The sequence below is a fragment of the Apus apus genome, chromosome 6, assembly GCF_020740795.1.
Source record: "Apus apus isolate bApuApu2 chromosome 6, bApuApu2.pri.cur, whole genome shotgun sequence".
In the NCBI taxonomy this organism is placed as follows: domain Eukaryota; kingdom Metazoa; phylum Chordata; class Aves; order Apodiformes; family Apodidae; genus Apus; species Apus apus.
Window position 1 is genome coordinate 34822929 of NC_067287.1, and position 15121 is coordinate 34838049.

Consider the following 15121-nt stretch of genomic DNA (forward strand, 5'->3'; position numbering starts at 1 on the left):
CTTCTAAGCATTTGTTCTGTCAGCCCTTCCTTTCTTTTCTCATTTGCCTCTGGCTTTTTTTTTTTTTTTTTTGTCTTGTTCTCTCTGTGTACTCCCAGCTTTATCCCAGCCATCCACTGTAGCTACTCTGTGACCTTGGGTTTCCTCAGCCACTTCTCATTTTCTGGGCGTTTGAGAGCCTTTGGATGCAGACCTGTCCTGGTGGCTGCAGCAGGTCCTGTGACTGCTCAGTTCTCCCCACAGCACCCGGATGGTCCCACCACCCTGGCTGCAGAAGCTTGCAGGTGTTTTAAGTATCCAGAGAAGACTGGTCTGTCAAAAAAAGCACAAGAGGTAGTCCAGAAAATACACTGGGGGCTTTTATGTGCATCTTTTGTGCCTTCCTTCTGCAAAAGTAGCTGCACATTTCTCTTTCCTAATCACTTTGTCCACTTGGAGGTCTGGGTCAGTAGCCTCCCAGCATGGGCAGGCAGTGGACAGGAGCAGCCTGTGTGAGCCATCTGGGACAAGTCCTGGGCAGGGCAGTGTATCAAAATTCACGCTGGTGGGTTGAATTAAAATTCTGGTGCACTGATAGAATGATCTTCAGTCCTTCTAAACCAGGCACAACTGGAAATCCCACACAATGTGTGCACAGGTTATTGTTAATTTTAAACTGAAGTTCAGTACATACAGCATTCTTTGAATTCTTTTTTAGAAAGATCACAGGAAACACTGTAAAAAGTGTTTGAAATAGGCTCAAAAGGAGCTAAAAATGAACTTTAAGGGACATGTCACCTTCTGCTGGAGGTGGCTGAACCTTCATTGTCTTCTGTGGGGCTTCTTAAAAATCTCTTTGTTCAAAATCTTAACTTGTACTGAAGTTCAAATATTGATTTAAAAGTGAGTTACCTGTTATGTGTGTTTACTCATACTCAAAGGATTAAATGTCCAGTTCTTTCTTTTGAAGCCAAAGGCGTTTCTTCTGCATGAGTCCTAAGGAGTTCATGTTTTAATGGAAGATAATATACAGCTGCTTCCTATGTGCAAGTGATGTTTCTGGTTGATACCAAGTCATGTAAAAGGCTGTGGGACCTCACAGCCTTGCCGTGGCTGATGTTCTGATGTTGTCTGCTTCAGTATTGCACATTAGCTGTAAATGGTGTTGCCAATGCATCAGAACAGAACTGATTAGCTTTTCCCACCTCTGACTTGGCTGGGAAATGCTGACAGTAGTAAATATTTTGTTGCAGGCAGTAGACTTAAGAAGATACGACTCAGGGGATGCGCAGTATTTCCAGTAATGAGGGCTCATTTAAAAAACATTGCTTTATTGTACTGACATTTGTATGACTCCTTTTTAGAAGACTTCCGTATTTCAAGGGGGGAGACTGGTCCCTTGATGTTTTGTTTTACAGCTGCTGGGCAATGTGGCAGAGGCTCTGCCTGAGCAACATGTGCAGGAGGGGCTGTCCCGAGCTATCTGAATTGCTCCTGGCTTCTAGCACGAGTTCGCTTTGGATTTTGCCATTTGTGTGCTGTGAAGGTTTGGACTGTCTGTCCATCTCTCTGAAGGTGATCAGGAAAAGGCAGTCAGAGCGGTGGAGCTGAAGTACACACAGATGGTATAAAGTGTCCCAAGGCCAGGCAGCCCAAGCCCCAGGCTGCTGCTTCCTCAAACGTGGCAGAATAGCCGAGGTGCACAGAAACCCTCCCTCCAGCCTCCTGCTTGCACCAGAGCACAACCACCCCAACACAGCTCTGCTGCAGCTGGGGCACCAGTTTTGTGCCTGACTTATTGTGCTATACAGGGATGTGTGAAGGGCCTGGGTAGCAGTGATTCAGATTCACAATCTTGAGTTTAAGGAGAAGGTAGGATGGGCTTCTCAAATACCTGAAGTACTCCAAAACATGGAGGTGTAAGCTGTTTGCTGTGAGGCTTACCAGGCTGTGAAGCTGCTGTGTCAGGTATCCAGCTGTAGCTCCGCTATACGGGCATTTCTCATATAGTCACTGCAGTACATCTTGGTCCAAAGGCAGTCTGAATGTTCATGCCTTTGAATTTCAGTGCATTGAAGAGTCTTTCCCAAAATACAGGCCTTTTCTGGCCCGTTCAATTGGTTAGCTGGTAAATCCTGGTGATTAAATTAATCTGTCACTATCTTCACTGATGTTACAGTAGCTTAAAGTCAACGAGTTTATTAGGGAAATGATACTTGTCAGTTGTGTTGTGGTTTCATTTAATTTAAAAGCTGATGTTCCCATTATTTGCTTTCATATCTCTTGCCAATTACTGTTGATATTGCCAGCATCCAGATCAAGGACCAACTTAGAGCAAAATATTTATGCTCACAAAAGCCATTGGAAGGCAAATATTTGAATTCTGTGAAGCTGTGTTACTGCTTTTTTCTTCCATCACAAGCACTAATCTGTTGGCATTATTCAGGTTTTATGTAGCTTATTCATACTGCTTTGATTGCTGCTGTGCATTTCTCTTTTAACCCGGGTGCAAAAGGCAGTATTTAGAGTTATCACGATCCCAGTGACAAACGTGTCTTTGCTTTTCCATCAGAAATGTCTCTGGGTGAAGCACAGGTCTTTTTTCCCCCAGTGTTTCAGCAGTCTTGATTCAAATGAGTGTCGTCCACCAGCTTCCAAGAGAGCTGAGCGTGAAGCAGGACCTGTCCTCAGGGGACAGGCTAATGCCTTTGAACAAATGGAATAGCTATTTGGTTCCTAGTCCTGCTGCACTCAGAATTGCAGTGCCCGGGGGGGGAAAATCCCTAGGTCCAGTTTGCTTTTCAGATTGTCAAAGACAGCAAATAGCCACTTTGTGTCTTTCCTTTCTGCAGGAATATGTTTGGGGTATTTTGCCTCACTAAGCAGCACAGGTTGCTTTCTGCTTTTGTTGTTGACTCCGTTCTGCTGTGCCAACAATTAGTGCTGGTTACCGTGGAAACTGCTCTGCACCCCACTGAGGATTTTGACAGGCACTTTTTTACTGAAATTGCTTTGTTTTCCCAATTCTTCAGGCACACATGTAGCTAATCCTTTCACTGTTCTCTGCCTGTGTTCCTTCCCCAAAATGTAGCAAAATTAATGAAACGTATTATTTTATCCTTTCCATCTGTTTGCATCTTTCTTTACCCGTGTTTTTGCCCCAGTTCTCCAGGAGTGTTAATTACCCTTTGCTTTAACTGAGCTCACTGTTAATTTTCTTGCTAGGCGTCTGAGGGGTGACATTGTGAATGCATGTGAAGTTCTGACACAATTTTTAGTCTCCTCCTCTCCATCCCTCCTCCTTACTGTCTCTTTTTGTTTTTCTCCTGGAGCATTTGTTGTGCCATGCAGTTCCAACACATTAAACTTTGTTTATGCCTTGAACAAGTCCTGCTTTACCAGAGACCAGATGCCATCTTCCATGGCTACAGCAAGCTCTGGATCCACTGCCTCATAGATTTATGCACATCTGCATGGGGTAGCAGGTCACTGACCATCTTCTCCTGGATTGTGGGGGATCATTCTGCTCCTGGTCCCCGTTGCCCAGCTTAGGAAGTGGATTCCTTCAGCTAAAGGGTGTTACTAAAGACTGAGGCAAAGAAGTCATTAAGCACCTCAGCCTTTTCCTCATTGTTTGTCACCATGTTTCCTCCTGCATCTAATAGGGGATGGAGGGCCTCGTTAGGAAATTCAGCTCCTCAATGGGTTGACCCTGAGGTTATGGTAGGTTGGAAAACAAAAAGTGCCCTAGGCTGAAGGAGAACCGTTTAAAAGGGCACAAAGGGAACAGACACCACACATCACTGTGGAGATGTGTCACAGATATAATTTTTGCTCTTGCCTTTAAAGTTACAAGTTATTTCTAACAGTTTTCTGGAAATATCTGGGGAAAGCTCAGACATTTTTTAAGACTCCTGCCACAATCTGTGCATCTGTCTCTGGGGCTTGTAAACCTGTGTGTTAAAAAAACTTAATGGACTGGAAAGGTTTCCTGAGACATGAAAGCACTGTAGGTAGTGGATTCAGGTGCCAGAGACATCTGCAGTCCATTGGCAGCTGCATTAACATCAATAAGAAATGAAGGATGGTTTTGAAACAGCATCTTGGCTTTCTACAGGGTCTGATCTGACATCTTTGGCTCTCCTGTCACCATGATTTGGGATGTAACCTCGCTTAAGAGTCCCTGGTTGAGTCTCTGTAGGTGAGGGGGTGTCTCACGTGTCTGGAGGGAGTGCCTGAATGACATGTACTTCGGTTGGAACATCGGTGCCAGAGCAAGCTGGGGTGAGGACTGGGCAGCTCTTGTGCCCTTGGGTGTGCTTATGAGAGGGGCTGCAGCTTTTGGAGGCACAAGGCCTTCTAAATACAGCAAAAAGTAAAGGCTGCAGCTCTCCATACCATCAGGAGCTGGTTCAGCATCTCCCATGCATCTCAGTGCTCTGAAAGGGTCTGTGTCCCTGAGTTACCTGTGGGGCAGGGAGACATTTGGCATGCTGCGGGGTGTAGAAGAATTTGCTTGGCTTTCAAAACCAGGAGCAGAGAGTGCTTACTGGTTTGAGTTTTAAGTTTGGTTTAAATTAGCCTAGTGTCGAAGGCAAGTGCCTGCCCTGCTGAGAGGGCTCTGTTCCCACTAGTGGCAACTGGGCTGACTTGTCCTGACAGTCCTATCAGAGCTTGATCCAAAGAGACAGCCTTTATGGAGCAGTGGAAGTGCCATCCCTGTGTCTGTTGGCTCCTGGCCTCTTGATTCAGCCTGCCCCTTGTCAGGGGGCTTCTGAAACCTCATGCTGAGAATCTTTCACAGGGTCTCCTCTCTGTTACGGACATCACATTCCAGTTCCATCTGTACTTTTGGGTACCACCTTCCCTGAAATCAAACTAGGGGGCTCAGTCTGTGTCCTGTACCGTGAGCAGCTGACATCTTGTTAAAAAGGAACAGCATTTTACTCTCTGCAAAATGCAAAGTAAAGCCAGGTTGCCATTCTTTGTTATGCTGGAGTCTTATGTGAAGCCAAGGTCCATGTTGCCTCTCTCTATATATATATTTGCTGTTACTTGTAATATGTTTGTGCCATTTTTGTGGCATGAAGTAGAGTCAAGAGGACAACTACCTGCCTAAATAGAGGGAAAAGAGATGTCTACAAATCAAAACTATCTCTAATGAAGCCAAAGCTTTTAGGCTGTGAAGAATTTTCCTGGCATCGAGGCAGGCTAACTCTCCCTTTCCTTTTTTTGTTCTTTATCATTAGGCTTTCTTGAACTTTAACTGAACCATAAGGAAAACTATGAAAAGTCTCAATAGCTGCCCTGTGAGGATTTGACTTGCCCATTGGATCTGCTATTTATAGTGTCCATTAGTAGAAAAATGTCTGTCCTTTCGCAGCAGTCATGTATAGCAAAAGCACTGCTCTTCTGGCAAACTGCCTCTGCCTCCTGTGTCACCCAAAATATCCATCAACAGAGTGTTCAGAAGTGAGCTGTTCTTGATTAAAAAAACCCAACCAAACAACCTCACCCCAAAACCCAGAGGCCAAAATAGCCTAAAATTGAAATGTATGTTTTTCAGGAGGCAGCCTTTCACCTCCAGCCCTGTCTTCCTGTGGAACACCATCTTTGTCCCAAGGAAATTGAAATCAGGAAGAGAGCTGAGAGGATGGAAACTGTCTTCCAACCTTGGAGAGCCCATCTGCACCCCAGAACCAGGCTGGGTTCTGTAACAAAGGAGACCATTTTATTAGGAATTTGTCTTATCTTGCTGAGAGGAGGCTTGCAGTATCTTGAGTGTTGGAGAGAAGGTGACGGAATGACTTTCCTTTGGATATGCTCCAGTGTACTAAATCCGGTATACATTTGCATATTCTATATCTGAAAAATTAATTGGAGCCTTAAAATATTGATGTGAAAATAAGCTTTAAAAATGGATTCTCCTAACAGTCCTCCTAATGGAGCCTTGATTGGTGAATCTTAGCTGACTATACAGCCTTGATGTCACATTTGTCAGTAGTGTTGTGAGCATTAGATTACTGGAAATTTTGACAGAAGGGTCACATGTCACATCCTGCAGGCATAAAGGGGTGGTGGCAATTGGCATGGGGTCTCCTGGAGTTGTGGTGATCTGCAAAGTTCCATGCTGTCCTCCACACTCTCCAAAGCTCTTGGGGCAGTCCTCTCTCCTGCTCTGGAAGAGCAGAATCTGGCCAGGGGTATACTGACTATATCTCACTTCCCACCCACGTGTTCCCCCAAGCAAGGGGCTGCAGCACACGGCAGCACAGCGTGGGATGGGGCACCTTGTGTCTGCAGGAACAGGATGGGCTAAGCCACGGGTTCTCTTTCTCAGTTTTATGCATTGTTGCTTGTGCTTTGCCATCTGCGTGTGCCTCACGACACAGAGAGTTGTCAGGATCTGCAAGGATTTCAAGGCGGCTATTTGTGTCCAGTCCCCACTGCTCTGCATAGGCAGCACCATGAGAGGGTCTGGGAGGTATCTCTGCCATGTTTCTCACAAAAGGAAGGAAACAAGAGGTGCTGAGAAGTACCACAGGCATCCAGCAGGAGAAATTTGAAAAGTCACAAAATGAGGTGCAGGCCCTGGAAAGGCAGCTGGGAAGATTGGTGGGCTTAAAATCAATATCCCTGTTTTTCCATAGGGCTAGCTGCTTGCATGACTTGATTTATGGGGTTATGATGCTTGATTCAGTCTGTTTAACAACAAAGTGGAGTTCCACCTCATATTAAAGGCATGTTGCTGAAGAGGGGGACAGAGAACTAGAGCTATCGTTAGAGTCTTCTGTTAACACAGGCATCAATATCATGTGTAATCTCTGTCGTAAATGCATTGAGCTCCATCTCAGAATCAGTTGAGTTGTTTCCTGCCTTGTGGAAGACATTCAGAACTTCCTCTGGCAGTAGGAAAGGAGTGTCTTCAGATATCTCATCTGAATTTATACTTGGTGAATTTAATCTGAAGTATTCTTGGGGTAACAGTTTTTTAAATCAGCTTATTTTTTCCATCCCTTGGTTGTTGTTCTGACACACTCATCCATCTACTCTTGCTATTGGCTGCAGCTGATAAAATGGTTGTGGTCACTGCCCTCCTGGTGACCAGTCAGGAGGAAACTGGATTGTAAGATATAAATAGCAACAATTCTGAATGTTCTTTGCTAGTGGATGGGGTTTTTTAATATCTCATTACATAGTTTGTGCAAAAGAGAGATTAACATAACACTTTCTTTTTAGCCAAACGCAGCTGTGAAAGTAACTCACACCTCTGCTTTTTGTGAGAAAAAACCCAGCTTTTCTAAAGGAGTAACAAAGAGCAATGATTTTACATTAAAAGTACAGAGGAATTCTGTGAGAGTATGAACTGTGAGAAGTCATCATTATTTATGTAGTGGACAGGGTCCCTTGTTAGGCTGGCTGCTGTAAAGTTACATGTAGGGCAGTGATTTAAATTATACTTTCCTTTCCCAACTGGTCCTTGCCTGAAGAACACAGTAATGGGTGAGCAGAGAGCTTTAATTTCTGCCCTCAGGATGGTGATTAACAGGGACTCTGCCAGTGTTTCCTGGATTGCTGTGTGCCATCTCTACGCAAGGGATTGAGCAGCACTGGGATTCTTCCTCTGGTTTCAGGTGTATGCCCAGCTGGGCAGGTTGTTGCTTTCCCTAGGGCTCAGCTCTGTGCTGGGTGCCAGCATCCTAAGTTTGAAACAACTCTCAGCCAGGATGCACAAACAGCTGGAGAGTGAAGGGGTTTATTTCCACGGAGTTGACTATGAATGGGAGGAACATGTTGATTAATGAGTCAGGGAGGGTGAACTAATACACAGATAAGACAATGAAACCCTTTCCCTCTGAATTCTTCTATAGGTGGTTCAGCTGGACCAACCCCTAAGTGCTTGATTTTCTCCAACAAAGGTCCCTGAACCTCCTTAGGGCAGAAAAGCTCTCTAGTTACTTCCACGTGCAGCTGTGTGCCTGGTAGCATTTCACTGCACCTTTGAATGGTTCTCAAGCTGAGATGTGATACCATCTCCCTGGGATGTGTGTCCCCCCTGCTCTGTGCCCAGCACGGCCAGAGCCAGCAGCCGATAGACAAGCCTGTGCCCTGGACCAGGGGCCCCATGGCCCATCCTGCCAAACAGTTGTTGTCTTCTTCAGTCCCTCTGCAGGAAGCTCAGACCTGATGTTTAAATCCAGCTTTGTGTTGCAGTCTTAATGGGTGAGGTGGACAAAATATACATTTTAATCATACAGAAGTGTTATTTGGCCCTTCTTTTTCAAGTCCCTCATCAGCATAGATGTCTGTCTGGGAAAGGCCTTTAATGCATACTCATTGTGCTGATGAGGAGGAAGTAACATCCAAAGTGCACGTACGAATGCAGCTAATTCCATATATTAAATGTCAAAAATTCCCATTACTCAGCTGGTCATTCTACCTCTGCTTGCAAAACAGTACCTCCAAAAACATTTTGTACACATTTAATAAATTATAATCTTAAAATTTTGCAATCACTTCATGTTGTCCCTAACAGAGCATTTATTGATGATGCTTTGTGCATCGTACTCTAAAGGCTGGAGTCTTGGTATTTATGAATAATCAGCATTTTCCACTGAGATTTTTTTAATATTTGGTTGTTCTGTTTAATTTTTAACGATTTACTTATATTTCAGGGAAAAAAATACTTCAAAAAAATATATTAAGTCGTGCTCTAGTTTTTATTGTTTAAGCTAATCTTTATAATTTTAAAACATCGTTCTCATTAGCAAACTTCTCTTTGTTTTTTCTAACTTTGCTGCTGCCACAGAAGAGGTGTCTGCGAGGATAGTACAAGTAGTAACAGCTGAAGCTGTAGCAGTCCTGAAAGGTGAGCAGGAAAAAGAAGCACAGCACAAAGATCAGCCTGGACCACTACCTATAGGTAAAACAAGACAAACAATGTTCGAAGTATCCTCATGTCTCCAAGCATTCTATGTATGTTCATTACAAAACCACCTTGCAGCTCTGTGTTCACATAGGTTATGACCATGGGTAAACTGCAGCACCACTGGATTAATCCTGGAACCACATAATAATTGCAGTATCCTTGTTACCCTAGTGCTTCACGGCCCTGGAACTGTCTCTTTCACTCTTTGCTCCTGCAGCAGTTCTCCACCTGACTCCTGAGTGGTGTGGCTGTGAATCAGTGGTACTGGTTTCAATGCTGTATTTGATGGGACCCAGCAGCACTCAGAGCCCCTTTTGTGTTCAGTCATGTACAATGGGGGTGAGAAAGATGGATGTCTGAAGAGGCAAAGATTAGAGGAGAGGCATATAAAAAGTGAGGTTATGCTGGTTGGGTAGTATCTACTCAGAAAGATGGAGGAGGAGCAGAGAAGAATGGGGCACACCGGGTGAGGGTGGGAGAGGGGTTAGCAGCCAGGCAGGCTGAGGGGAGATTGTGGGAGATGGAGGTACAGGTGGTAGAAGCAAATGCCAGTGGTACAGATTGAGAATGGTGTCACTGCCACTAGTCCATGCTGTGCCCCCATCCTCCTGCTGCCTCCTTTGTGAAACGTCTCTCTGAAAAACAAGTAGGAGTATATCTTTTTAAAAAAGTAAACTTACAGACATTCTTACCTACAGTGCTTCCTCCTTGCCAGAAAACTTCCACAGTAGCTCACAACATGCCTACCAAGGGCCTAGAAAGGCCTGAGGAAGGGCAAGTCTGGCAAGCCTGCCCCAGGATAAGTTCTGCTGAGTGCATGTGCGTTGTGATCAAATCAAATTAATGCCTGGTGGTGTGTTCCCCAAAGGCACTCTGCTTTGTTGGTACAGTGGCTGGACCCTCCTTAGGAATTAATTAAAGGCAATGAGTAATTTAGTGTATTTGTTGGAAACTCCCAAGATCTTTTTCTTGATAGAATTAGTTTTGAGCTGTAGCAAGGAGATGTGTTGCTTGGTAATTCTCTTCTTTACAAAGACTAAATTTGACATGGAAGACCCTAGTTCTGCGAAACACTTCATACATATTTGAGCACAGGTTGCTTCACTGGGGCCTGTGTGAGGCAAAATGGATATTCGGTTCCATCTAGTTAGCTAAGAGATTTTAAAAATATTGTGAGAAGTGCATCTTCTGTTGTGTTACAGTTCCTGTGGTCAATCACTTCAATAAGTGCAGGTGAAATTGCATTGTGATGAAGATATAAATACTCTGTCCCTGAGCAGAATGTAGAATGTTTTTTGTTCATGTACTCAAGGTAAATAGAAGAGATGAGATGCCAGTTTCTGATAGTCAGCATGGATTTATAAGATCTCTCATGCTCTGATGCTTAATTGTTGTTGCCTTGGGTGACTGAAGGTTTTCAAAGTGGCAATTCTGATTTAAAAGATAATTTTGTACTCTATGATTAGAATTTTGAAAATAATTAATACCATCTATAAAAAAGACTAAATCCTTTTATTATAACTTTAAAAATCCATGTAATCTGAAATGGTCTGTCTGAAAATCCACCAGACACAAGTCCCCATTGAACAATTCTCTCAGCGGGGCAGAACAGGCTGACTGCAGCTTGTATCAAGCATCAGTCTCCCTGGAATTAATCGCTCTGTCTCATTTCCACTGTTTGATTTCTAGCAGTCGAAGAGTCAGCCAACCTGCCTCCTTCCCCACCTCCATCACCAGCTTCTGAGCAGACTGGAGCTCTGGAGGAAGGTAAGGGTCTCCTGGATGTTGCAGTGCCAGCAGAGGGATGAGACAGGAGTCTGAAGGATGGGGGTATCAGAACATGGAGATACTTTCTGCACCTTCCTCTGAAAAGATAAGGCATTCCCCAGCAGTAACTTCCCAGCTGCAAACCAGCTGCAATGCATGGGTGTGGTAGACACATGCACAGAGGTAACCAGCTAGATACAATATGTTAAGTACATCTGTATTAAAGGAAAAAAGATGGTGGTGCTCACCATGCATTAAGAGCCATGATGTCTGCTGTCCCAGTGGGCTCACCAGAGCTATGGTGCAATATGGGTCATCATTCTTTTTCTAGGTTTTGTTTGGCTGATTTACTTTAATTATCATGACTTTTGTGTTTGGCATCTTAAACACACAAAGCAAGGAGATTCAGAGATGTATCATTTATTTGGTCTTCAACCTGCAATTCATGCTTCAATGCCTACATGTATTGGGGGTGCTGTGCACAGAGTGCAGGAGACAAATTCTAGTCTCACAAAGCAACTTTCTGCTCTATTCTGTACAGTCAACGTTCTATTTCAGCAGCTCATGATCATTACATTCTCCTCCTGCTAAAATCCCCTTCAGCAAAGAACTGAACCCTTGGTTTAATTTTAAGCAGAGGCCTAAGTTCCAGTGAAGTTGTCACAATGGTAAACATTTGTGTCAGTGCTTTGTTCCACAGCAGAAGATTGCTGCATCAATATATATGCCATCAGTACAGGGAGACAGCAATATGTTAAAATTGAGCCATACCGTGAGAGTATGAGGGAAGGATTTGGGTGCCAAATCTCTAGGAGGCTTTCAGTTGAAGTCTGCCATGTCAATGGCATTTTTGTGTCTCTGTTTCTTTCCTTCTTGGATTTTATTTTAGCATTTTTTTCTTTCTTTTTGTTAAATGAGTGCATTAAAATAATTTCTTAACATCTGCTGAACAAACTTCGTTGGTATCTTAACACAGAGCCTCTCTTGATTTTGCAAGTGGATGGTTCCTATTTAATGTGCTAACACAGTCTGACTTACCAGTTTATCAGGACACTGCAATTAGGCATGGTCCATCCCGTTGTCATTTTTGAGATAATTACAGGCTGTTCTAACAACCACATTTGTCAGTCACCTGTACTGGAAATACCTACTGGCTGCAGTTAGTAAGCAATATAAAAAAATTGGTTAATTGATTGTTTTTTTAAAAAAAACCAAACATCTGCACAGTTCATAGACTCATCACCAAGAGCTGTAATAGCAATCAAAGCTACTAACTGAAAACAAAGCTAGTAGAGCATTATCAAAGGCTTTTAAAGTCATTACCAGAGTTTTACCACTATTTTTTATATATATTTATATATATGTATCGTTTGACTCATTCAGCATGTGCTTTTCGATTTTTCATATCAGAATAAATGCTTGCTTTTCTCATTCAGGCAAATGTTAATGTTTTTTCATCATGCATCCTTAGTTGAGAGTTAGATTTGCATACTGTTTCTATCAGCAATATTATTTACATGTATTTTAGGACTTTCTAAAGTATTCAGATTGATTAGTTGACAGGAGGTTGTAGATTGCTCCCTAAGCAAATGAAATTTTGCTGGTTGCATTAATACCAGTAGGTGGAAAACACGATACAACTTGAGGTTGTTATGTACTACCAGACTGCTGTTCCCAGCTGTGAATATGATTCACCAAGTGGGGCTTTTCTTTCCTTGCATGTGGAATTGAGTTAATATAACAGCACTTACCTACAATCCTGCAAGGATTGAAAGGTCAGTGTTTGGGAGAGGTTTTGGTGATTTACACAATTCTACTGTTTTATACAAGCATTAAACAATTTCCATTGACATTAGTGAAAAGAGACTTTCTTATGACAAGATTCTGATTCAAGTCTTCATGTTTCAGAGCAGATGGTTTGTATAAATCCCAAAAGTGTAGATCTGTAAGGGAAGTATGGACAGAAATGATGTGTTGAGTCATCAATGCACTCTGCTGGAAGCTTCCTTCTTATGTCCGGTATGAAACTGGAACTTAGAGTTGGTTGATGAACAGAAGGAAGTTCTTTAAAAACATGTCACCAGAAGTATATTATCTTCCTTTCCCCCAAAATATCAGTGTTTTAAATGCAATGTGGTTAATGGTAGTAAGATTATTTTGTTCTGCTCTGTGTTAGAAGGTGTGGTCCTAATTTTCTGAGAGTTAGTTGAGCTTTTGCTGACCCGAGTGAGCCAGACCTGTCATTTTTATTCAGGCAAAACTCCCATTTAGAAGAGTTAGCCTTAGTAGGAGTTGACCCAATTTAACTGTATTTGGTTAGACCTTCAGTTCCCTATACCATCTGGCTATCCATCTTCATGCATCTTTACGTTGTCTGTCTTTCTGCTCAGTAGAATAACGTGTATGAAATTAACCCAATTGTACAGTTGTTGAACAACAAAGGTGAGTGCTTGGTGTGTGTACCTACCTCAGACTTCCTTTTTTCCCCTTCTCTTAGAACCTTTTCTTAATGCATTTGTCAGTGTGTGTCTGAATTGCTCTGAATCCAAAAGAGGCTCCTTCAGTCATAGTGGGAAGGAAATCACTGCAGTAGACATGACAAAGGTGGATGTGGCCAGCCATGCAGCAAACACAAATTAAAAAAAAAAAAAAAAAGGAAAAGGTAGGAAAGACAGAGAGGTTTGTGGGTCAAGTGTATTTCATGAGAGAAAGAAGTCAGTGGATGTGGGTTCCTTTCTTTCCTTTGGCTGCAGAAAAACATTCAAATGAGCCTGTCCCTATTTGCTGCTGCAGAAGGTAAGGTAACTAATTTTCTTTATTGAAATTAATTTCATTTATTTCACCTATGATAAAAGAATTTTGCTCAGGAAGTGAAATTTTCCCTACCACTGTCTAAACCTTTTACCAGTTGTATCTGGTCATGCAGGGCTGATGTAATATTCTCTTGCCAACTTAGCACTTCTTCTCTGCCTTTGACAATGGTCAACAATGTTTTAATGTAAAAATGTTCCTAAATGCTACAAGATAGAAGAATGCCTTTGAGGCACTGTCATCCATTTTGAAATAGGCATTTCAGATTAGGCTTTACATACTGAATAATATTTTCCAAACTGAAAGGAAACAAGTGTCCTGTAAAAATGGATCTATTTACAATGAAAATTACTTCTTGAAAGGCATTTTCAAAAGATACCTGGCAGCTAAAGCAAAATCAGCCTTTGTGAGGAGTGATTTTAATCTTGGACTTCAGAATACATTGGGAATTTTTCCCATGCTTTGAGATGAAAAAGAGGCTAAAATAACAAAGAAAGCGTTTTTCTTGTTTCCAAAAGAAAAAGATATCTTCTTTAAAGACATCATTACCCTGTTAAGGAAATTATGTGCAGTAATTTTGAAAATATCTTTATTAAAGCTGATAAGTAAGCAATACAGATCTGTAATAGTCACAGAAATAACAGCCCCAAACATTACTAGACTTTGCACTGCTTGTGGTTTTGTACCATCACAATATGTGTGAAGCATTTTTACTGTTTTCAGGTCCTGTAGGAGCAGAGACAGGGTCTGTATTTTCTTGCCTACAATCCATGCAGAGCCTATAAACATTAATTTTCAGCCTCGTTTGCTGCAGTATAGAGACATCCCAGGGTTTCATATTGACTCTTGTTGATGCATTTTACTTCTGAAGGACCCCTGGGTAAATGTGACCCGCAGCTGAAAGGAGAACCTCCCCTATTGTACAGCCTCCTTTTCTGTGTTCTGCTTCCCACTGCATCAGCCTTCCATTCTTTTCTCCACAATGTCCCATTTCCAGCAGAAGAGGTGGCAAGTGCATCAACCCTTTCCACTCTTGTCCCAGGTAATACATGGAGTAGTGTGAGGGCGCCCTGCAAGGAAGCAGGAGTTACAGTTTTGAACCTTCTCAGCTTTAGGAGGAATTTGATTCCTGGTATCTCACATCCTGAAACATGGGATGTAAACCAGCCTTTTGAGCCCCCTCAAATCTGTCACCGAATTTGTAGGAGCTTCTGTGGAGAAGAAATCCACATGTTCTGCATTGCAAGTGGATTAAGATGCTTCTCTTCAACCTTGCTACCAGCCCTTAAGTACTAGGGAACAGTGGGCAGCTTGGGATCAGCCCTGTGTTTAGCATTCCCTGTTGCAGTGCTTTGCAGAGCTTCCTGCTTGGAAAGGACAGGTTGCCAGGTTATCTTTCCACACCCACCTCTTTTAAGCAGGCATAGATCCCTGAATCTGGGGTTTGCATTCCACTCTGAGGGCAAAGCAATTAAGGTGTCAGTGGTTTGGGCACTCTTTGTGCCCTGAAAGAAGTTATGAGAACAGGTCTCTTAAACTGAGTTCCTCGGTGGCGTTTGTGTATGTGTGTAGGTGCACACTGCATACTTTCAGTCTTGGCCAGCCCCAGGGTGATCATGGAATCTTAAACATGGA

The 15121-nt window shown here is 42.8% G+C and overlaps 1 protein-coding gene across 18 annotated transcripts in view; it reads left to right on the forward strand.

Moving 5' to 3' along the window:
- The window catches only part of MAP2 (microtubule associated protein 2), a 225961-nt gene that overhangs the window by 169451 nt on the left and 41389 nt on the right, over positions 1-15121 (forward strand). For all 18 annotated transcript variants that reach the window (XM_051623956.1, XM_051623970.1, XM_051623954.1 and 15 more), the window contains 2 exons: positions 8789-8902; positions 10598-10675. In XM_051623956.1, the coding sequence (XP_051479916.1) occupies positions 8789-8902; positions 10598-10675 (192 nt within the window). The remainder of the gene's footprint in view (positions 1-8788; positions 8903-10597; positions 10676-15121) is intronic.